The sequence below is a fragment of the Vidua chalybeata genome, chromosome 19 (genome assembly GCF_026979565.1).
Source record: "Vidua chalybeata isolate OUT-0048 chromosome 19, bVidCha1 merged haplotype, whole genome shotgun sequence".
NCBI lineage: Eukaryota > Metazoa > Chordata > Aves > Passeriformes > Viduidae > Vidua > Vidua chalybeata.
In genome coordinates, this window is record NC_071548.1 from 7,642,898 (window position 1) to 7,664,976 (window position 22,079).

A 22,079-nucleotide genomic window follows, 5' to 3' on the forward strand; every position below is an offset into this window, starting at 1 on the left:
AACTTGGGTGTGCCCAGCTCAGCCTGCTTTGGATTCCCATGGACCATCCCACCCCGATCCTCAATTCCCCCCATGAAATCTCTGTTGGGACAGAGGGAAAGGAGCAGGGGAGTGATGGAAACAGAAATATTTCCCCCCCTGGACGATGCTGGGGATGTTTCCTCCAGCACAGCACAATGGTTCCCATTCATGCTCCCTTCTGCTGGGAATGCTGGCCTTGTTTGGATCTGTTGTGCCCACGGATTGTTTCCTGTCCAGCTCTGGTGGAACAGACAGCAGAGAAGCTTCGGGCTGACAGGCAGACTTTGAGCAGGGCTTGGAAAATATTATTGCACGGGACAGCCAGTGCCTCCCACGCTGCGTCTCTCAGGCTGGGGGGAAAAAAAAACAACAAGAAAAAAACAAGAAAAAAAAAAAAAAAAGGTTTGATTAATGTAGGGAGATTGAAACCAGGCGAAAATGTTGTCCTGTGTTTTCTGGGGATGAATGGGAATCATTGTGGCAGAGCACACAGTGGGGTTTTCTCTCTCACTCTCACAGGATCTGGCTCTGCTGGGGATGTATTGTAAAAGCAGGTGAAGCTGTGGGCAGAAATGCTGCTGTGTGACTCCAGCTCAGGAGGCTGAATGATTTCTTTATTAGAACATTGCTAGAATACATTAATATACTATTTAAAGGAGATACTAAACTACAAACCCACTTGTTCTAACTCCCATCTCTAACTCACCCACAACTCGTGACCCTCTCTGAGAGTCCAGCCACAGGTGGGTTGGATTGGATTGGATTGGATTGGATTGGATTGGATTGGACGGGATTGGATTGGACTGGATTGGATTGGACTGGATTGGATTGGATTAGATGGGATTGGACTGGATTGGATTGGACTGGATTGGATTGGATTGGATGGGATTGGACTGGATTGGATTGGACTGGATTGGATTGGATTGGATTGGACTGGATTGGATTGGATTGGATTGGACTGGATTGGATTGGATTGGACTGGATTGGATTGGACTGGATTGGACTGGACTGGATTGGATTGGATTGAGTTGGATTGGATTGGGTTGGATTGGATTGGATTGGATTGGATTGGACTGGATTGGATTGGCCACCAGCCCCAAACAATCCTCCCCAGAATCCAACCAAGCAATCCCCCAAGGTAAACAATTCTCCAAACACATTCCACATGGGAAAAACCAGGAGCAGAAATAGAAATTGTTTTCTCTTTCTTTCATCTGCGCTGCTCTATGAAAAAAATTCTGAGAGAGAGAGAGAAATGTGCTGCCACAGGGATGGATCCAGAGGAGCTCAGAGAGAGCAAAGATCCACAGGTGGGGCTGGATCCTGACCTCTGTCAGATCCCAGGAAAATCCCCCCCCGAGCTGAGGCAGGGGGATCCCAGAGAAAGGGAGCAGAGCCCAGCCCTGGCTACAAACCAGGGGGAAGATGCTCATTAAACACCTTTTAATTAGCCTGGCCTAGGGGGGAGCTGTTCATTAGGGAGCTGGGAGGTTCCTGCAGGGCTTTTGGAGGGTGGGGTGGTCCCTGGGGGTGCTTCAGCTCAGCTCTGGGAGATTTGGGGAGCCCCAAAGCAGGAGTGAGGCTCCTGAGCTGCACCCTGGATCCTGTACCTCGGCCTGAAGCCCCGGGAAATCCATCCCTGGTTTTGGCATTCATCCCTCTTTTTACACATCCCTCGTTTTACCCACATCCCTGTTTTTATCTCTGTATTCTGCTGGGCTTCGATTCCCTGGGGGTTCTTTCCAGGAAGGAGAATCAGGTTTGTTAACCTCCCTCATCCTCCTCCCCTGACTTTTATTTTCTGTAAGGAACGTGTGATCCAGGCAGTAAATCCCTAAAAACCTCCCCCTTCAACCATTCCCCCAGCCCAGCACGTCCCTTACACTGAGATTTCATGGCACATCAAGTGGTTTTCCATGTGAAATGTGCTCCCAGTTTGAAGATTGAGACAAAAAGGAGAGAATTGATGTTTTCTGCATGGAGCCATAAACATTAATTGGGAATTTTTATACGTGCACCAGAGTCCCAGCCCTGCTTTTAGACCACCCAGCTTCTGTGGGTGTCTAATTTAAAAAAAAAAAATACAATTTTAATAACCTTTATAAAGGTCTGTATCTCACTGCAGCTCCAGCCCTACCCCAGATCAATGCAGCCACCTCGTTAAATCCCACTTTATTTAGGGCTGGCCCACTGTGAAAATGTAAAAATTGAAATTATTTGCAGGCTGATGCTGTTTAAAATAGAATTAACGAGGTCTCACATGAGGATTGTCTTAAGGTATTTAAAAACAGGGGGGTAAGGGCTTAACTGGAACCTCCTGGTGCTGGTGGGAGGTGGGAAGTGCTGCCAGGGAAGGATCTCCTTGGTTTTCTGCTGGAAAATGGAGGAATTCCTGTCAGGAACCAGCTCTGGTGAGGTGGGAGCTCTCTCCATCCCCACAAAACTTGCTTTTTAGGCTTGTTGCAGATCTCTTGCAGCACTTTGGGGGCATTCCTTGATCTTCAGCCTGCTGAGGCTGACGCTGCCTCTGGAAAAGGGAATATTTGGGAATATTTGGGATGTCTGGTGTTGATCCCTTTCCTTGGGCAGGATTTTAGCCCAGTAAGCAGGATGGGGGTGACACTGGGAAGGGGCAGTTGTGGCTTTTATCCATCTCTGACCTGTTCCAGGCCAGGCTGGATGGGGAAGGTGCCACAATTCCCTGCCCATGGAACTGGGTGAATTTTGAGGCTCTTCCCGCCCATTCTGTGATTTTATTCAAGCATCTGTGAGCTTTTAATCTTGGTAAAGCACAAGTGTGCAAGGATAAATGTGTCTGTGCACAGGATCTTTCTCCTGCGTGCTGTGGGAGCAGGACCAGGGCAGTTCCCCCTCCTGCAAAGGAATTTTCCAGGAAGCAGCTCCAGGGCTTCACCTTCTGCTCAATTTCACATGGAAAACCACTTGATGTGCCATGAAATCTCAGTGTAAGGGACGTGCTGGGCTGGGGGAATGGTTGAAGGGGGAGGTTTTTAGGGATTTATTGCCTGGATCACACGGCCCCGTTCCTTACAGAAAATAAAAGTCAGGGGAGGAGGATGAGGGAGGTTAACAAACCTGATTTGCTGCCCTGGAGAGCTGGAGCCTGGCTGGATCCTGAGCTCCCAGGCCAAGTTCCTGCTCATGGACAAGGTGCTGAGGCTGCCTGAGCTTTTCCTGCTCCTCAGCAGGGCAGGAGGAGCTCCTGAAGTGCAGCTTTGTGCTTCCCACCCCAGGGCAGAGCTGAACCTTCACCCCGTGCCTGAGGCTGACTCAGAAATCAAACAGTGCCTGGAGTGAGCAGGCAGATAAGGAGCAAGGTTTGAAAACTGCAGAGGAAGAAACAGTCCCTAAACAGTGGGATCCATCCGTGGGGTCTGGCCCTGGATTCCCTGCCCTGACAGGGGGGAAGCTCCACTTTGTGTCTCCTGGTGCCCACCCAGGCCAACAGGAAGGTTTTGAACCGGGCTGGGTCCTCTCCAGGGCTGGGCTGGGCTCTTTTCCCGAGTGACAAGTGACAGGACAGGAGGAGATCACCTCCAGTAGCACCAGGGGAGGTTTAGGCTGGATACTGGGAAAATTCCATCCTGGAAAGGGCGCCCAGCCCTGGCACAGCTGCCCAGGGCAGTGGTGGAGTCACCGTCCCTGGAGGGGTTGAACAGCTGTGTGCACGTGGCACTTGGGGACATCAGTGGTGGCCTTGGCAGTGCTGGGGGAACAGCTGGATCTGGTGAGCTGCAGGCTCTTTTCCTTAATTCCATGATTCTGTGTTCCTGGGGCGGCTGTCTCCCCAAAATCCACAGCTGGGGGAGGTGAGGGGTGAAGGCACCCAGGGGATGTGTTCTCTGTGGAAGGGGGTGGTGATGGCCAGGGCAGCACCTGGGGCTCACCTGGTGAGGCCTTGAGAAGGCTGAGCTGGAGCAGAGGCTGGACAGAGCTAAAGGATAAAGCAGGGATTTATTAAAGGATCTCCTCCATGGATCCACCCTGGGCAGCACCAGAGCCCAGCCAGGGCTGCACCCAAGTCCAAGATGGGCTCCTGGTCATGAGTTTTCACACTTTTATAAGTTCTGGTCCATTTCCATGTCGGGTTCATTGTCCAATTCCTGCTCCAGGTTGTGCAGTCCCATCCTCCCGGTTTGCTCTCCTCAATTCCCTGCTGTTTGCACTTTTGGGGCCTTTTGGGCCTTTTTGTTGTTTGCACTTTTTGGGCTGGAGCTGTCACAGTGTCCTTGGTTCTGGGGCTGGAAAAGAATTGTTGTGTGTGCCTGAGCTGTGAGGAGAGCTGCTGACACTTCCATGGAGTTCAGAGTGACACACCAAGGCAATGCAGAGCCTGGGAAATACGGAAGCTCAAACTTCAAGGCATCAGGGGTGGCCTGGGGGACATCTGGGTGACATCTGGGTGACATCTGGGTGACATCGGGGCCGGTTCTTCCCGGGAGGCTCGGGAGCAGAGGGAAGGAGCAGCTGTGTGGAGCAGGGTTTGACAGGTAGGGCAGGTCTGGGGAAAGGGCCCCGTGAGCTCCTTCCCACCTGCGAGCCCTGATCAAACACCTCGGCGGGCGGCCCCGGGGGCAGCCGTGATGTAATCGCGGCAACCCCAAACAATCGGGCCTTTCACGGCCTCCCGATAACAATCCCAACAGTATGGAAGGGCTGCCATGCAAGAATACACATGCACATTCTCCACTGCGGGGAACTGAGAGCCCGAGTGAAAAGGGGCTTGTTAAGAATATGTAGCCTGCTTTCATAATCACCCCGTCAAAGAATAGGCCCTTGAAAACAAGGCTTTAGGCTTATAGAAGGCTTTCTGTGCCTTGACCTTGCAAATATGCAGAGATGCCAACTTTTTTTTTTTTTTTTTTTTTTTTTTGCAAGTGAACTTGGAGTCTCGCAGCGTGGTGCTGGAGCAGTTGGCAGGACAGGGGGGGTAGGAGGTCCCACCCCGGGGGACACGGAGGGCATGGATTTACCTTTCCTTCCCAAAAACTGGGCTCTGCTGCGTGGGAGGATGAGCCAAGGCCAGGGCAGAGCTCACCTGTGGGTGACACGTGTCCTGGGGGTTCTGTGCCCAGTTTGGGGCAGTTCTGGAGGACGTGGCTGTCCCATGGATGTCACCACCCCGATTTTACACACGGGGAAGTTGAGGCAGAGCTGGGAAAGGCAACACATCCAGTGTCTGTTGGTGCCTTGATGCTTCCAAGGACACGGAGGCTGTTGTGCCCACGTGGAGGAGTCACCCAAGTGACATTTCCGTGCTGGTGACAGAGCCACCAGCGGGACACTCTGGTGCATCCCCAGGCAGAGTCTGGTGTGATTTTCCCTGGATGTGCTTCCGTGGGACCAGCTGGGATTTGTAGGCTGGGGATGAGCCGCGGGTTGTCCAGCTGGACACAGCTGCCCCATCCACAGAATCCCAGGATCACCGAGGTTGGAAAAGGTCTCCAAGATCACCAAGTCCAACCTGTGCCTGATCCCCACCTTGTCACCGGCCCAGAGCACCGAGTGCCACATCCTTGGGCACCTCCAGGGGTGGCAAAAATCCGACCAGGTGGGATCTGACTCCACCACCTCTCTGCCACTTACCCCACCTTTCTTCTCCTCTCCTGGGAGACCCCAAACCCTTCACCCCCGGGATTTTCGTGTTGGCTCATGCCCGTGTCCCTGTCCCCCGTGTCCCTGTGCCACCCGGGGCCGGGCTGCCCGGGGCCAGGCCGTGTCTCTGTGCCTGTGTTTTACAATGGATTCCCTTGCAGCCGGGGGAAGCCTTCCAAGAATCCCCACCTATTTCCGTCAAAAGGCGCCTTTGTTCCCCTGGACACAATGCGGCTTTGATTCCTCCTGCTCGCCCCGGGGCTGCGGGAAGGTGTGAGCTGGGCACGGCCAGGCGGGACGGGACATCCCTCGGGACGGGGTATCCCTTGGGATGGAGTATCCCTCGGGATGGAGTATCCTTGGGATGGAGCATCCCTCGGGATGGAGTATCCCTCGGGATGGAGTATCCCTTGGGATGGAGCATCCCTCGGGATGGAGTATCCTTGGGATGGAGCATCCCTCGGGATGGAGTATCCCTCGGGATGGAGTATCCCTTGGGATGGAGCATCCCTCGGAATGGAGCATCCCTTGGAATGGAGCATCCCTTGGGATGGAGCATCCCTTGGGATGGAGTATCCCTTGGGATGGAATATCCCTTGGGATGGGAGTATCCCTTGGAATGGAGCATCCCTTGGGATGGAGTATCCCTTGGGATGGGAGTATCCCTTGGGATGGGAGTATCCCTTGGGATGGAGCATCCCTTGGGATGGAGTATCCCTCGGGATAGGAGTATCCCTTGGAATGGAGCATCCCTCGGGACGGAGTATCCCTTGGGATAGGAGTATCCCTTGGAATGGAGTATCCCTCGGGATGGAGTATCCCTCATGATGGAGTATCCCTCGGGATGGAGTATCCCTCAGGATGGAGTATCCTTGGGATGGGAGCATCCCCTGGGATAGGAGTAGCCCTTAGGATGGGCGAAGCCCTTGGGATGGGAATATCCCTCGGATTGGGAGCATCCCTCGGGACGGGAGCATCCCTCGGGATGGGTTTATTTGGAGCACTGGAGGTGAATCCCCTTTCCCTCTCCTGGAGAGCTCAGGGCTGGCCCCGAGGTGCCCTGGGGGAGGTGACCCGAGCAGGGCACCGCAGGAAGGTTCGGGAGTTGCCGCGCTGGCACGGAGCTCTCCTCATCCCAGCGGGATCGGCGTCCCTGGGAAGGGCTCGCCTGGCCCCACGGGCGAGGCCGGGGAAGGTCCATGGTGGGAGGAACGTGTGGTCCTTGGGGACCGGGGCTCGCTGAGCAGATCCGTGTGGGACAGGGAGGGGCTGGAGGCCAGGAGGTGCCACGGGGACGTTCCCAGCGCGGCGTCGGGCCCAGAAGGTCCCGAGGAACGAGGAGCTCCCCGTGCAGGGCCAGCGGTGGCCTCGCTCTGGTCCCTGGTGGCCTCGCTCTGGTCCCTGCTGGCCTCGCTCTGGTCCCTGGTGGCCTCGCTCTGGTCCCTGCTGGCCTCGCTCTGGTCCCTGGTGGCCTCGCTCTGGTCCCTGCTGGCCTCGCTCTGGTCCCTGGTGGCCTCGCTCTGGTCCCTGCTGGCCTCGCTCTGGTCCCTGGTGGCCTCACTCTGGTCCCTGGTGGCCTCGCTCTGGTCCCTGGTGGCCTCGCGCTGGTCCCTGGTGGCCTCTGCTCGGGCCCTGGTGGCCTCTGCTCGGGCCCTGGTGGCCTCGCGCTGGTCCCTGGTGGCCTCGCGCTGGTCCCTGGTGGCCTCTGCTCGGGCCCTGGTGGCCTCACTCTGGTCCCTGGTGGCCTCTGCTCGGGCCCTGGTGGCCTCGCGCTGGTCCCTGGTGGCCTCTGCTCGGGCCCTGGTGGCCTCGCTCTGGTCCCTGGTGGCCTCGCTCTGGTCCCTGCTGGCCTCGCTCTGGTCCCTGGTGGCCTCGCTCTGGTCCCTGCTGGCCTCGCGCTGGTCCCTGGTGGCCTCGCTCTGGTCCCTGGTGGCCTCACTCTGGTCCCTGGTGGCCTCGCTCTGGTCCCTGGTGGCCTCGCGCTGGTCCCTGGTGGCCTCTGCTCGGGCCCTGGTGGCCTCTGCTCGGGCCCTGGTGGCCTCGCTCTGGTCCCTGGTGGCCTCTGCTCGGGCCCTGGTGGCCTCGCGCTGGTCCCTGGTGGCCTCGCGCTGGTCCCTGGTGGCCTCTGCTCGGGCCCTGGTGGCCTCACTCTGGTCCCTGGTGGCCTCTGCTCGGGCCCTGGTGGCCTCGCGCTGGTCCCTGGTGGCCTCGCGCTGGTCCCTGGTGGCCTCTGCTCGGGCCCTGGTGGCCTCGCTCTGGTCCCTGGTGGCCTTGCTCTGGTCCCTGGTGGCCTCTGCTCGGGCCCTGTCCCACGCTGAAGCTGCACCATGGGAACAGCACATTCCTTGGGAAAAGGGATAAAATCCTGCCCTGGGCTGGGCATCCATTGCAGCCCCAGCTGGAGGGCTGGGACTGGCTCCTGGTTTTGGGAAACCCAGATGGATTGTCCTGGGGTTGTTCCTGGATTTGGGAATTTCACATGGATTGTCCTGGGGTTGTTCCTGGTTTTAGGGAGCCCACATGGATTGTCCTGGAATTATTCCTGGTTTTGGGAATTCCACATGGATTGTCCTGGGGTTGTTCCTGGATTTGGGAATTTCACATGGATTGTCCTGGGGTTGTTCCTGGTTTTGGGAATTTCACATGGATTGTCCTGGGGTTATTCCTGGTTTTGGGAATTCCACATGGATTGTCCTGGGGTTATTCCTGGTTTTAGGAAACCCAGATGGATTGTCCTGGGGTTGTTCCTGGTTTTGGGGAGCCCACATGGATTGTCCTGGGGGTGTTCCTGGATTTGGGGAGCCCACATGGATTGTCCTGGGGGTGTTCCTGTTTTTGGGAAACACAGATGGATTGTCCTGGGGTTATTCTTAGTTTTGGGAATTCCACATGGATTGTCCTGGGGTTATTCCTGGTTTTGGGAATTCCACATGGATTGTCCTAGGGTTATTCCTCATTTTGGGAATACCACATGGATTGTCCTGGAATTATTCCTGGTTTTGGGAATTCCACATGGATTGTCCTGGGGTTGTTCCTGGTTTTGGGAATTCCACATGGATTGTCCTGGGGTTATTCCTGGTTTTGGGAATTCCACATGGATTGTCCTGGGGTTGTTCCTGGATTTGGGAATTCCACATGGATTGTCCTGGGGTTGTTCCTGGATTTGGGAATTCCACATGGATTGTCCTGGGGTTGTTCTGGTTTTGGGGAGCCCACATGGATTGTCCTGGGGTTGTTCCTGTTTTTAGGGAGCCCACATGGATTGTCCTGGGGTTGTTCCTGGATTTGGGGAGCCCGCATGGATTGTCCTGGGGGGTGTGGGAAGGAGAGGAGGAGGAGGAGAGCAGGGACAAACCCCCGGTGGGTTTCTCCTGGATCTGCCCCCACTTCCATCCCTTCCTCCTGCCCCTCGGGGGTCAGCGTGGGGGTCCCTGTTCCCGGTGGGATCGGGATGAGGGGGAGCTCCCCACCCTTCCCACACAGACCCCTCCATTCACAGCTCCCTCCCCGTTAATTTGTTGTGGCCAGGAGCAGCAATAGCTGCTTTGTGCTGAGCGAGGCAAGGAGGAAAAAAAAAAAACCCTGAGCCCAGACAGCGGCTCCAGTGTTTTCCAGCAGGGATGGTTTTCCCCCTCCGTCCTCCCTCTCTTTGCCTGGAATAATGTTTGTGATTGTAATGGCCTGTCCTGCTCAGGGAAACCCGGAGCCTCTCCCCCTTCCCCTCCCCTCTTCTGTAAACCCTGGGAGAAGTTTAAACAACCCGGAGAGGTTTTTCTCACCGGGCTTATTTTACCCATAGGAAGCGAGGGGGTGAAAAAAGGGAGCTGGCAGCTCTTGGCAGAGCGGGAGCTGAGCTTGGGAGAGGCTCTGGGATTTCTCTGGAGATCCCTCAGAGCCTGACCCCTCACTGCTGGAGCCCCCCCAGGGTGGTCCCACTCTTGGTGTCCCCCAGTGCCACCAACGCAGCCCAGCCAGGCTGGAGAAACGCTCCCAGTGTGGAGCAGGGATGTGTGGGGAGCCCAGGGCACAAACACGAGCCCTCCCTGGTGCCTGAAACATTCCCCAACATCCCAAAGCATTCCCACCCGTCCCAAGGGGTGGGAGGTGGATGTGCCAGCCGTGCACAGCTCCAGCAGGGACCCAACGGGAGCTGCTCAGGGAAGGAATTCCTCCCTGTGAGGACAAAATCCTTCCCTGGGAGGGTGGGGAGGCCCTGGAAGAGAATTCCCAGAGCAGCTGTGGCTGCCCCTGGATGCCTGGACGGGTCCAAGGCCAGGCTGGAGAAGGCTCGGAGCCACCTGGGATAATGGGAGGTGTCCCTGCCATGGCAGGGGGTGGGATGGGATGAGTTTTAAAATCCCTTCCCACCCAAACCATTCCAGAGTTCAGGGATTCCATGACTGATGGACAGCCCTGCTTTCCCCTGCCCTGAGTCTGACCCTGGAAATCCAAGTGTTCCCTTTCCATGGGATGCAAGAGGGGGAAAAGAGAGAAAGCAAAACCCTGTGGCTGTTGGGGTCCCTCTGGCAAACTCAGCCCTCCCTCAAGCCTGGGCTGCTCCAGGTGCCCAGACCTGGGAATGCTGCAGCTCCCAGGAATCCTCGGGCTGGAATCCCTCCAGGGGCCTCCCAGGACAAGTCTCTTCTCCTCCATCTGGTCCCAGCTGCTCCGTGGGCTGGTGCTGGAGCTGCTGGAAGCTCCGGAGCTGTTGGAGGATGGAATTTGCTGGGGTCCTGTTCAATTTGGCCACTGGGGCTGGGAGCGCTTCCACTGAATCCTCAATGGTGTCCCTTTTTCCCTGCTCCCAGCAGCCTGTCCCGGGCTGAGCTTTGCCCCTGACATAAAGAAATGGATCTGTTTGTGCTTTTTTTTTTTAGGAACTTAGCCATTGGGATTGGGGTGCAGAACTTCCCGGAGGGCCTGGCTGTCAGCCTGCCTCTGCGCGGCGCTGGATTTTCCACGTGGAAAGCCTTCTGGTGAGCTCTGCTCTGCTCCCAGGGAAGGGATCCTTCACCAGCCCCTCTTCCCGCTGATCCCCCCCTCACCCAGGTGTTGTTCCATCAGGGAACAACCCTGGGAGGGGCTTGCTCTGGATCTGCTGTGTTCCCTCTGGTGCTGGGAGTGCTGCAGCTTTCCAGCACTGTCCTGCTCCTTCCACACCCTCCAAGCTCAGATCCCAGCCCCTGGATGCCAAGGGATGAATCCTGGATCCCATGGGATGAATCCCAGATCCCCACAGGTCACATCCAGGGATACATCCTTGATCCCAACCATCACCACATCCCAGGATTGAATCCCTGATCCCAACCATCACCACATCCCAGGGCTGAATCCCTGATCCCAACCATCACCACATCCCAGGATTAAATCCCTGATCCCAACCATCACCACATCCCAGGATTAAATCCCTGATCCCAACCATCACCACATCCCAGGATTAAATCCCTGATCCCAACCATCACCACATCCCAGGATTAAATCCCTGATCCCAACAATCACCACATCCCAGGATTAAATCCCTGATCCCAACAATTACCACATCCCAGGGATACATCCCTGATCCCAACCATCACCACATCCCAGGGCTGAATCCCTGATCCTGACACATCATCATATCCCATTTCAGTGCCTGTGCTGAGCTCCCAGATCCTGCACTCCCTTTATTATTATTTTTTATTATTATTATTATTATTTAATTTTTATGTCACTTCATTTTTCTTTCCCTTCAGGCTGGATTTCAACCCCACTTCTATTTTTCTCCCCTTTTCCCTGAGGTGCAAAAGCCAAGGGCACAAACCCTGGGAGCAGGAGCTGCGTTCCTGCCCCTGCCCTGCTCCCGGTGATGGATGGAGGGCAGGGGAGGCTCCCAAACTGCTCCAAAGTTTTGTTTTCCTTTCCTCCCACTCACCTCCTTAAGTGCTGGGACTTGCAGCAGCATTGCTGCTGCTGGGAAGGGAGTTCCCATGCTCCAGAGAGGTGGGAACAATCCTAGAGGGAAAGAAAAGGAGTGGGAAGAACGTGGCTTTATCCTGCTCGAGGCTGTGGCCAGGTGTCCTCTTTGGGACTGAGTTGTGCTGATGGGAAGTGTTTCCTCTGCCTGGGAGCTGGATCCCCAAATCCCACAGAGCTGTTTGGGGCAGGAATTAGATCCTGCCTGGAAAATTCAGCTGGCTCAGGTCAAACCCTTTCCTGTTACCATAATTCGGGTGCCTCAGCCAGGCATGGCCGGTGTCCGACTCCTCCAGGCACCGGGAACGGGGGCACAGTGGGGATGGGGCAGGGTGATCCCTTTGGGATGGCTGTGCCAGCCCTGCTCCAGGGATGTTTTGGCTGTTTTCCTGGCAGGTATGGGCAGCTGAGCGGGATGGTGGAGCCCCTGGCCGGGGTCCTGGGCGCCTTCGCCGTGGTGCTGGCGGAGCCGCTCCTGCCCTACGCGCTGGGATTCGCCGCCGGAGCCATGGTCTACGTGGTGATGGACGACATCATTCCCGAGGCACAGACCAGGTGAGACCCCCCCTCACCTGTGGGGGGGTCCCAGTTACCCCTGGGAACAAAGAGTGTCCGTGGGAAGGGGGAGTTTGGCAGCAGAGGGGATATAAACACCCAGGCAAGGCCTGGGAAGTGGAGATGAGCTCTGCTCCTTGGCTGGATGGGAATCCTCCAGGGAGCGAACTGAGAGAAAAGGGGAAACTCATCCCATGGCTGGGCTTTGGGATCCTGGGGGGATGGTCAGGATGCAGCCCAGGGATTGCTGTGCTCCCTCCCCCATGCCAGGGAATGGCTCCCATGGGCAGGGGGGCTCGGGAGCCTCGGGGCTGGGATGGGACACGAGCAGCGCTCCCCCCTCCAGCGTTCCCCTGTCCCCTCTCTCCCTGCAGTGGCAACGGGAAGTTGGCATCCTGGACCTCCATCCTGGGCTTTGTGGTGATGATGTCCCTGGATGTCGGGCTGGGATAGGGCAGTGCTGCATTCCCAGGAGGAGACAGCAGAGCCCCGCGCGCCGCGGGATCGGGAGCCGGACACGCCTTAGCCCGGGACTGGATCTGTACATAGATTTTTGGGATCTGGTTTGGTGTTGATTTCCTCTGATTTTTTTATCTCCCCCTCCCCTCCGAGTTCCTGGCGATGGTTTCCAAGCACAAATATGGGTGGGTCCTCCCAGATCCTGGTTTGGTTTTCCTCTTGGAAGGGGCGTTGGATGACTTGGGCTGGTTTCTCCAAGGAAAGGCATTTGGGATTTTGATCCTCTCTGTTCTGTCAGAGGCTGGGAATTCCCTGTCCCGTGTGGAGGCTGGTCTGGGGTTAAGCACTGAGGCCTTGAAGTGGAGTAAGCTCCTTATGGAGTCTGGAATTCCACCCTTTTTTGGGAAGGTTGGAGGCATTAGGACTGATAAGCCATGGGATCACAGGTCTTCCACATCCTGCTGCTCCTCGGGAACGCTGCAGGGAATTGGTTTGGATGGATGGAGATGGTCCAGGCAAATAAAGATGAATTTTCTTGGGATCTCTGCAAGAGGGAAATGTCATTTTTTCCTGAATGTATCTCAGAGGGGCACTGCTGCAATGCTCCGGGGTTTTCTATGGGAAAAACACCAGGAAAGGAGGATTTGAGAGTTTTCCATGCGGTTCCATGTGGAGCTGTCCGGCCTGCTCAAGGGATTCTGGATTTCAGCTGCTGCTTCCAGTGATCAGAACTCCCTGAAGAGCTGAGCCAGGCTTGTCCTGCTCACCCTTCACCTGCAGGAAGAGCAGGAGCCGAGCCAGCACCGGAACATTCCGGGATGAATGAATGAATGAATGAATTAATTAATTAATTAATGCCTCAGGATGGATTAATTATCCCACCTGGCGAGCCAGAGCCATGCATGGAGTTCCTGCCTCTTCTCCTGATGCCTCCCAAGCATTTCTTGTGGAATGGCTCTTCCTGAGCGCTGAGGATTGATGCTGAGGAGTGAATCCTGCCCATCCCTGTGCTCCAGGGAGGAGGGAATTGCCAGGCTTGGAAGGATGCTGCAAATCCCAGCTGGCCCTCGCTCTGATCTCCAGCACAAAGGGCTTCCCCAAACCCCAAACCATGGGAATAACTGGATCACCTGGCTGCCTCCTGCTGCTCAGTCCCCCTGGAAGTGGGGCTGGGATGTCCCAGATCCGCCTTCGTCCCGCCGGAGCCAAAGGGAACAGGTTGGAATAAACTCAGCTCTCCATTTGGTTTGGTCCTTGTTCTTTGGATGGATTTCCTTTGTGTGTCCCTGTGGATGATCCAAAGCTCCTGTTTGCTGATGGATTTGACCTTTTAACTGTGATTGCTTTCAATAAATGGGAAATGGAGTTTGCACGGAGTTGTTTCGATGCCGTAAATCCAGGGATTTGCTCCTCCTCCCTCCACCCCGCTGGGTTTCCCTCCTCCAGCCTCACTGTTCCTGCCTTCCCAAGGTCCTGCCTCTTGCCTGGGAAGGCAGCTTCCTCAGGGCTGGGAAAAGAGGGGGGAAAGCCAAGGAGAGGCAGTTTCACGCTGGCTGTGCATCCCTGGGGCTGAGCCGGGCCCCTCCAGGCACGGAGGAAATTTGGGAATTCAGCCTTTAGCAGGATAAGCAGCAGGGTCAGGCCCTTCTTTTTAAAAGGTGAGAGCTGTCCCTCATCCCGGGGCAGGAGAGGGAAGGGATCTGCCACAGCTGGGAATCAGAGCCCTTCCAGCATCCCATTCCCAGGGCTGGGGCACCTCCCACTGCTCTCCCTAATTCCACCCACGCTGAAGGCTCTGGGAAGCTTTGAGCCCTCTGTTTCCAGCTTAAAAACCTTCAAATCCTCCGGGATGTCCACGGCTTGGGATTCTCCAGCCTGTCAGGGATGGTTCCTGGTTTAATTCCTGGCGTGTGGTGCCAGCTGGTACAAAAAAAAAAAAAAAAAACCATTAGAGAGTTCAAGGCAGCCTTGTAATCAGATTTCTGGGAGATAATGCCACATAAAGCATTTAATCCTGCCTGGCTGCAGCCAGGCCAGATGAGGATGGAGCCCGAGGGAAGGAGCAGGGAGGGAGGGAGGCAGAAATCCCAGAGGAAAATCCCTCTTTTCTGTTTGTCCCCTGGAGGGAAATGAAATGATCTCCCCATTCCTTGGTGTGAGGGGAAAGCTGGCACGGGGCCAGGCCTGCAATTATCCCTGTGGGCAAGAAATGTCCGTGGAAAAGTGGGATTTGGGAGCAGAGGGGATATAAACACCCAGGCAAGGCCTGGGACACGGAGATGGGCTCTGCTCCTTGGCTGGAGGGAAAAGGGGGAGGTCAGCCCATGGCTGGAGATGGGATTTGGGATCCTGGGGGTCGGGATGCAGCCAAGGGAATGCTGTGCTCCCTGCCCGGGAATGGCCCTGGAGCAGCCCTGGATCACAGCCCCTGCTGAGCACGGGGCAGGTTTATCCCTCTCTTTCCATCCTTCCCATGGGAACACTCAGCCTTTGGGGCGTTTGAAATGTCCTGTGAGCTGCTGGCAAGCAAAATCCCACATTTTACTGGGGATTTCTCCCCTCCTCCTTTACTAATTTTTCAGTAGAACCTTTAGATTCTTGGGTTTGTTCTTAGGATCATAAAAACTTTTAGCAGTAGTTGGAGGGAAACTTAAACTGTGACCCCTCTCTCCAGTTAAAACTTCAAAGCCCCCAAATAAACTTCTTTTCTTTTCTTTTCTTTTCTTTTCTTTTCTTTCTTTTCTTTTCTTTTCTTTTCTTTTCTTTTCTTTTCTTTTCTTTTCTTTTCTTTTCTTTTCTTTTCTTTTCTTTTTTCTTTTCTTTTCTTTTCTTTTCTTTTCTCTTCTCTTCTCTTCTCTTCTCTTCTCTTCTCTTCTCTTCTCTTCTCTTCTCTTCTCTTCTCTTCTCTTCTCTTCTCTTCTCTTCTCTTCTCTTCTCTTCTTCTCTCTTCTTTCTTTTTTCTCTGCTTTTATCTTCTTCTCTTTTATCTTTTTCTTTTTATTTTTCTTTATTCTTTTTTTCTTTCCTTTTTCCACCCCAATCCCCCAGCCTGTATCTGTGGCCTCTTTGCTGCTGCTTTTGTGGATGTTTTGGGGTTTTCCAAGCCCTGCTGATGAACGGGGTGACCTGAGAATGGGAAAATAATGGGAAAATAATGGGAAATCCCCCAATTCCTCCCAGCCCCGGGGGTGTCTGTGCTTGGCACTGGAGGTGCTCTGCTGCTGCCTGTGCAGGAGCTGCTGCTCCCAGGGCTTGGCCAAGCACCGTGGCTGTGGAAAAGCCCAGGAATGCAGGGCTGGGTGGATTTTTCTGCTTTTATTCTGGGTTTTTTTTTTTGTGTTTCAGAGGCCAAACCATGGAGGCGCTGCCTGGGACCGGCACCATCGGTGGCTGGTGAGGAGATGGTGGAGGAATCCCCAGGGAAGCTCCTCTGGAGCCAGGAGGGATGAGCTGGGCTTGGCCTTAAATCAGTCCCAAGTGGAGGATGGAGGTAGCTGGGAGCAGGGCACTGCCTTTCCCCTTTCCTTTCCTTTCCTTTCCTTTCCTTTCCTTTCCTTTCCTTTCCTTTCCTTTCCTTCCTTTCCTTTCCTTTCCTTTCCTTTCCTTTCCTTTCCTTTCCTTTCCTTTCCTTTCCTTTCCTTTCCTTTCCTTTCCTTTCCTTTCCTTTCCTTTCCTTTCCTTTCCTTTCCTTTCCTTTCCTTTCCTTTCCTTTCCTTTCCTTTCCTTTCCTTTCCTTTCCTTTCCTTTCCTTTCCTTTCCTTTCCTTTCCTTTCCTTTCCTTTCCTTTCCTTTCCTTTCCTTTCTTTCCTTTCCTTTCCTTTCCTTTCCTTTCCTTTCCTTTCCTTTCCTTTCCTTTCCTTTCCTTTCCTTTCCTTTCCTTTCCTTTCCTTTCCTTTCCTTTCCTTTCCTTTCCTTTCCTTTCCTTTCCTTTCCTTTCCTTTCCTTTCCTTTCCTTTCCTTTCCTTTCCTTTCCTTTCCTTTCCTTTCCTTTCCTTTCCTTTCCTTTCCTTTCCTTTCCTTTCCTTTCCTTTCCTTTCCTTTCCTTTCCTTTCCTTTCCTTTCCTTTCCTTTCCTTTCCTTTCCTTTCCTTTCCTTTCCTTTCCTTTCCTTTCCTTTCCTTTCCTTTCCTTCCTTTCCTTTCCTTTCCTTTCCTTTCCTTTCCTTTCCTTTCCTTTCCTTTCCTTTCCTTTCCTTTCCTTTCCTTTCCTTTCCTTTCCTTTCCTTTCCTTTCCTTTCCTTTCTGTCCTGGTTTTGGACAAATTAGGGGAAAAACACCTCCAAAGGAGCCCCCTATAGGAAACCAAACCCTCCGCAACCTCCCCCCCCACCACCGGGTTCGGGAGGAATTCCTTCAGAGGGGAAAGTGGAAAAAACTTGTTTATTAAGGCACAACGAAAAAAACACTCCCCAGCACAAGAGAAATAGCCCAAGATGACCACAGATGTTTTCACCAGTCCAAGGGGGTTGAGCTCTATCTCTCTTCGCCGCAGAGGGTACGCAGCTTCTTTCGCAGACCCCGGGGGAGCTCCTGCCCGGAGTAGGTCCGATGTCTTCGGGGGGGGGGGGGGGAAAGGGAACAACGGAAACCGGGAAAAAGGGAAAAAAAAAAAAAATGGCCAAAAAGCAAGCCAGCGAAAAGCAGAGAAAAAAGAGAGGAAAGCAGAGCCAGCAAAGCATGCAGCCAGCAGCAAGCAAAGCAGCAAGCAAGCTAAGCAGCAAGGCAGCAGCCAGCCCGGGGGTGGGGGGGGGAAGGAAGACAAAACAAACTGAGGACAGGGAACAAAAACCACGATTGGGATAATGAGCATGAAAATGTCCTGTCCCCACGACACTTTCCTTTCCTTTCCTTTCCTTTCCTTTCCTTTCCTTTCCTTTCCTTTCCTTTCCTTTCCTTTCCTTTCCTTTCCTTCCTTTCCTTTCCTTTCCTTTCCTTTCCTTTCCTTTCCTTTCCTTTCCTTTCCTTTCCTTTTCCTTTCCTTTCCTTTCCTTCCTTTCCTTTCCTTTCCTTTCCTTTCCTTTCCTTTCCTTTCCTTTCCTTTCCTTTCCTTTCCTTTCCTTCCTTTCCTTTCCTTTCCCTTTCCTTTCCTTTCCTTTCCTTTCCTTTCCTTTCCTTTCCTTTCCTTTCCTTTCCTTTCCTTTCCTTTCCTTTCCTTTCCTTTCCTTTCCTTTTCCTTTCCTTTCCTTTCCTTTCCTTTCCTTTCCTTTCCTTTCCTTTCCTTTCCTTTCCTTTCCTTTCCTTTCCTTTCCTTTCCTTTCCTTTCCTTTCCTTTCCTTTCCTTTCCTTTCCTTTCCTTTCCTCATTCCCTTGAGGAGAGGGAGAGCAGGTTTGGATGGGATATTGGAAGGAATTCCTGCCTGGGACTGTGGGGAGGTTCCCAGAGCAGCTGTGGCTGCCCCTGGATCCCTGGAAGTGTCCCAGGCCAGCCTGGGCCAGTGGGAGGGGTCCCTGCCCAGGGCTGTGCGGGCAGAGAAGGGGAATTTCCTCCTGAGGGGCAGGAACTGCTCCCTGGGACAGGAACGGGAGCCAGGGAATGCTGGGGCTGTGCCGGGGGATGGGGATGGATCACAGGGAAAGAAAGGCTCTTCCCTCAAGGGTGCTTCCCCTAAAGAGGCTGCTGGGCACTGCCCAGGGGACCCAGGGACATTCCCGAGGCTGCCAGAGCTCCAGGAGGGTTTGCCAGGGATGCTCAGGGTGGGATTGTTGGGGTGCTGGACTGGATGATCCCTGTGATGGTCCCTGTGGGGCTGGATGATCCCTGTGGGGCTGGATGATCCCTGTGGGGCTGAATGAACTCTGTGATTATCCCTGTGGGGCTGGATGATCCCTGTGGGACTGATGTCCCCTGTGACAGTCCCGTGGGGCTGGATGTCCCCTGTGATGATCCTTGTGGGGCTGGATGATCCCTGCGGGCTGGATGATCCCTATAGGACTGATGTCCCCTGTGACGGTCCCGTGGGGCTGGATGTCCCCTGTGGGGCTGGATGATCTCTGTGGGGCTGGATGTCCCTTGTGATGATCCTTGTGGGGCTGGCTGATCCCTGGGGGACTGGATGATCCCTATAGGGCTGATGTCCCCTGTGATGATCCCTGTGGGGTTGGATGATCCCTGTGGGACTGATGTCCCCTGTGATGATCCCTGTGGGGCTGGATGTCCCCTGTGGGGCTGGATGATCCCTGTGGGACTGGATGTCCCCTGTGGGGCTGGATGTCCCCTGTGGGGCTGGATGATCCCTGTGGGACTGGATGTCCCCTGTGGGGCTGGATGTCCCCTGTGGGGCTGGATGATCCCTGTGGGACTGGATGATCCCTGTGGGGCTGATGTCCCCTGTGATGATCCCTGTGGGGCTGGATGATCCCTGTGATGATCCTTGTCGGGCTGGATGATCCCTATAGGACTGGATGTCCCCTGTGATGATCCCTGTGGGGCTGGATGATCCCTGTGATGATCCCTGTGGGGCTGGATGTCCCCTGTGATGATCCCTGTGGGGCTGGATGATCCCTGTGATTATCCCTGTGGGGCTGGATGTCCCCTGTGATTATCCCTGTGGGGCTGGATGTCCCCTGTGATGATCCCTGTGGGGCTGGCTGACCCCTGTGATGATCCCTGTGGGGCTGGATGTCCCCTGTGATGATCCTTGTCGGGCTGGATGATCCCTATAGGACTGGATGTCCCCTGTGATGATCCCTGTGGGGCTGGATGTCCCCTGTGATGATCCCTGTGGGGCTGGATGTCCCCTGTGATTATCCCTGTGGGGCTGGATGATCCCTATAGGACTGGATGTCCCCTGTGATGATCCCTGTGGGGCTGGATGTCCCCTGTGATGATCCCTGTGGGGCTGGATGTCCCCTGTGATTATCCCTGTGGGGCTGGCTGACCCCTGCCTCCCTCCCAGCTGTTCCCTGCTCCCGGTGGTCCCGGCAGCCCGGCGGTGACTCAGGGCGCAGGAAGGGCTCTCGGGGATGCCAGGAAGGAGCGGGCTCCGTGCCGGGCGGCCCGTGCCGCGCCGGGGGCTGGGAAGGCGCAGGCGGCTGCGGTTTGCAGGGCAGGGCGGGGACAGCAACCCCAAGCGAGGCTTTGCACGCAAAGGAACAATAATCCCATTATGAGCCCCGCGGCGAGCGCGGCTGGAGCCGCTCGCGGTGCGAGATGCGCGCCCGGGGTGGATCGCGGCACCTGAGTCACTGCCTGGAAAGGGATGGATTTCACCTCCCGCCCCTCCCTCGGCACGGCAACAATCCGGACCTGCAGACAGAATAAATGACTCCCATTCTTCGTGCGCGGCTTTGTTGGGCTTGGCAGGCGCGCCGCAATTAAAGCCGAGCCGCTCGTGCTCGCCTGCCGGGGCTCCCCTGCCCCCTCCCAGCCCTCCCGGTGCCCCAAGCCCAGCCTGGAGGTTCCTCCTGCCACTCCCAGCCTGGGCCTGGGGAGTGGAGGGAGCACAGGGGAGTTTGGGCTCAGGGTGTCCTTTTCCCAGGGCAGATGTTGTGTCGGGGGTTCTTGAGTTTGGAGAGGAGATTTTGGAGTAATCCTGGAATGGGGTGGGTTGGGAGGGACCTTAAATCCCATCTGGTGCCACCACCCCATGTGCAGGGACACCTTCCTCTGTCCCAGGCTGCTCCAAGCCCTGTCCAGCCTGGCCTTGGACATTCCAGGATCCAGCCACAGCTGCTCTGGGAATTCCATCCCAGCCAGGAATTCCTAATTCCCAATATCCCATCCATCCCTGCCCTCTGTGCCTTTCCCTGTGTCCTGTCCCTCCATGCCTTGTCCCCAGTCCCTCTCCAGCTCTCCTGGAGCCCCTTCAGGCCCTGCAAGGGGCTCTGAGGTCTCTCCAGACTCTTCTCTTTTCCAGGCTGAACAATCCCAAGTGTTAATTCAGTTCCAGTTATTTTTCAGGTATTTACTGGCTCTCTCTCAGGTTTGTTTAGTCTTGCATGGTCAACCAGCCCTTGAACAGCTCCGTGCTTGTGTTCCTGCTGGATTCCTGAGATTGCAGCTCATGGATGAGCTCCTGCTTCCCTTTCTCTTAGGTTGTTTTACCTAAAATCCTTCATTTTCACTGTGCCACCTCAGGGGGATGTTCTCCGTGTGCTTCCTTAGGAGTTGTGTGAGGTGGGGAAGGTGAAATCCCATTGGTCCCAGAAGGATTCCAACTCCTCTTCTTCAACCCACAGGGTCCTTCCTAATGGGAGAAGAGGGAAAATCCCCCCTGTGGGATCTGCAGCTGGCCCAGCTCCCATGTTAGTGCCTCATTTCTTGTTTTGAGGCTTTTACAGCGTGCAGGGTTTGTGTGAGAACAGGGGGAAAACATTCCTGGTACGGCCTTGGTTGAGATTTCTGGGAAGTGTTTTTTGTGCCTCATAATCCTAGCAGGGGGATCTCCAGAGCAGGAAACGGAGCCTGAAGGTTTATTTTAATATAATCTTACAAAATGCTGATGATAACTGAAAAGCTTTTGTGTCCAGGGCTGGTTCCTGAGGGGGAATTGTTTCAACCTCTGGCTGGTGCCTCTCGTGTTCCTGCAGGAACAAGGAAAACGTTCCTGACTGGAGCTCCCAGCTCGTCTCGCACGATCCCTCTGCCGTGCCTGGAGCAGAAACAAACCCGGCTGGAAACGGGGTGGGGGGAAGAGAACCCTGGATCTGCTCTCCTTTGGCTGCAGAATCACTTCCCTGCCATAAAATCGCCAGCGGGAGCCAAGGGAAGATGAGGTCATAGGGAAAAACACGGGTTGGGAAACAATGGAGGGAGGTGCTGGTAACGGCTGGGGTGGGGATGTCCCAGAGCCCGGGGCGTCCCGGGGACCCCCAGCTCCTCCAGGGACCCCCAACCTCCATCAGAACCCCCTTCTCCTCCAGGATCCCAACGTCACTGGGACCCCCAGTTCCCCCAGGACCTTCACCTCCACCAGGATCCCAACTCCACTGGAACTCCCACCTCCTCCAAGATCCCCTCTCCTCCAGGATCCCACCTCCATCAGGACCCCCAGCTTCTCCAGGATCTCATCTCCTCCAGGATCCCAGTTCCTCTGGGATATCAACCTGTGCTGGGCATCCTATTTCCTCCAGGACCCCAATCCCATTGGAGTCCCCATCTCCTTCAGGACCCCAATCCCATGGAACCCCCATCCTGACATTCCCAGTCCCATTGGAACCCCCATCCTGCCATTCCCAATCCTATTGGAACCCCCATCCTGCCATTCCCAATCCTATTGGAACCCCCATCCTGCCATTCCCAATCCCATTGAATTCCTCCCATCCTGCCATTCCCAGTCCCATTGAAACCCCCATCCTGCCATTCCAATCCCATGGAACCCCCATGCTGCCATTCCCAGTCCCATTGGAACCCCCATCCTGCCATTCCCAATCCCATTGAATTCCTCCCATCCTGCCATTCCCAATCCTATTGGAACCCCCATGCTGCCATGCCCAGTCCCATTGGAACCCCCATCCTGCCATTCCCAATCCCATTGAATTC

General features: G+C 55.1%; 1 protein-coding gene across 4 annotated transcripts in view; it reads left to right on the forward strand.

Moving 5' to 3' along the window:
* SLC39A11 (solute carrier family 39 member 11) overlaps positions 1 to 13,972 on the forward strand; it is a 92,132-nt gene extending 78,160 nt beyond the window's left edge. For all 4 annotated transcript variants that reach the window (XM_053960454.1, XM_053960456.1, XM_053960455.1 and 1 more), the window contains exons 8-10: positions 10,515 to 10,613; positions 11,983 to 12,141; positions 12,516 to 13,972. In XM_053960454.1, the coding sequence (XP_053816429.1) occupies positions 10,515 to 10,613; positions 11,983 to 12,141; positions 12,516 to 12,594 (337 nt within the window). In that variant the 3' untranslated portion in view covers positions 12,595 to 13,972. The remainder of the gene's footprint in view (positions 1 to 10,514; positions 10,614 to 11,982; positions 12,142 to 12,515) is intronic.
* The last annotated feature ends 8,107 nt before the right edge of the window (positions 13,973 to 22,079 follow it).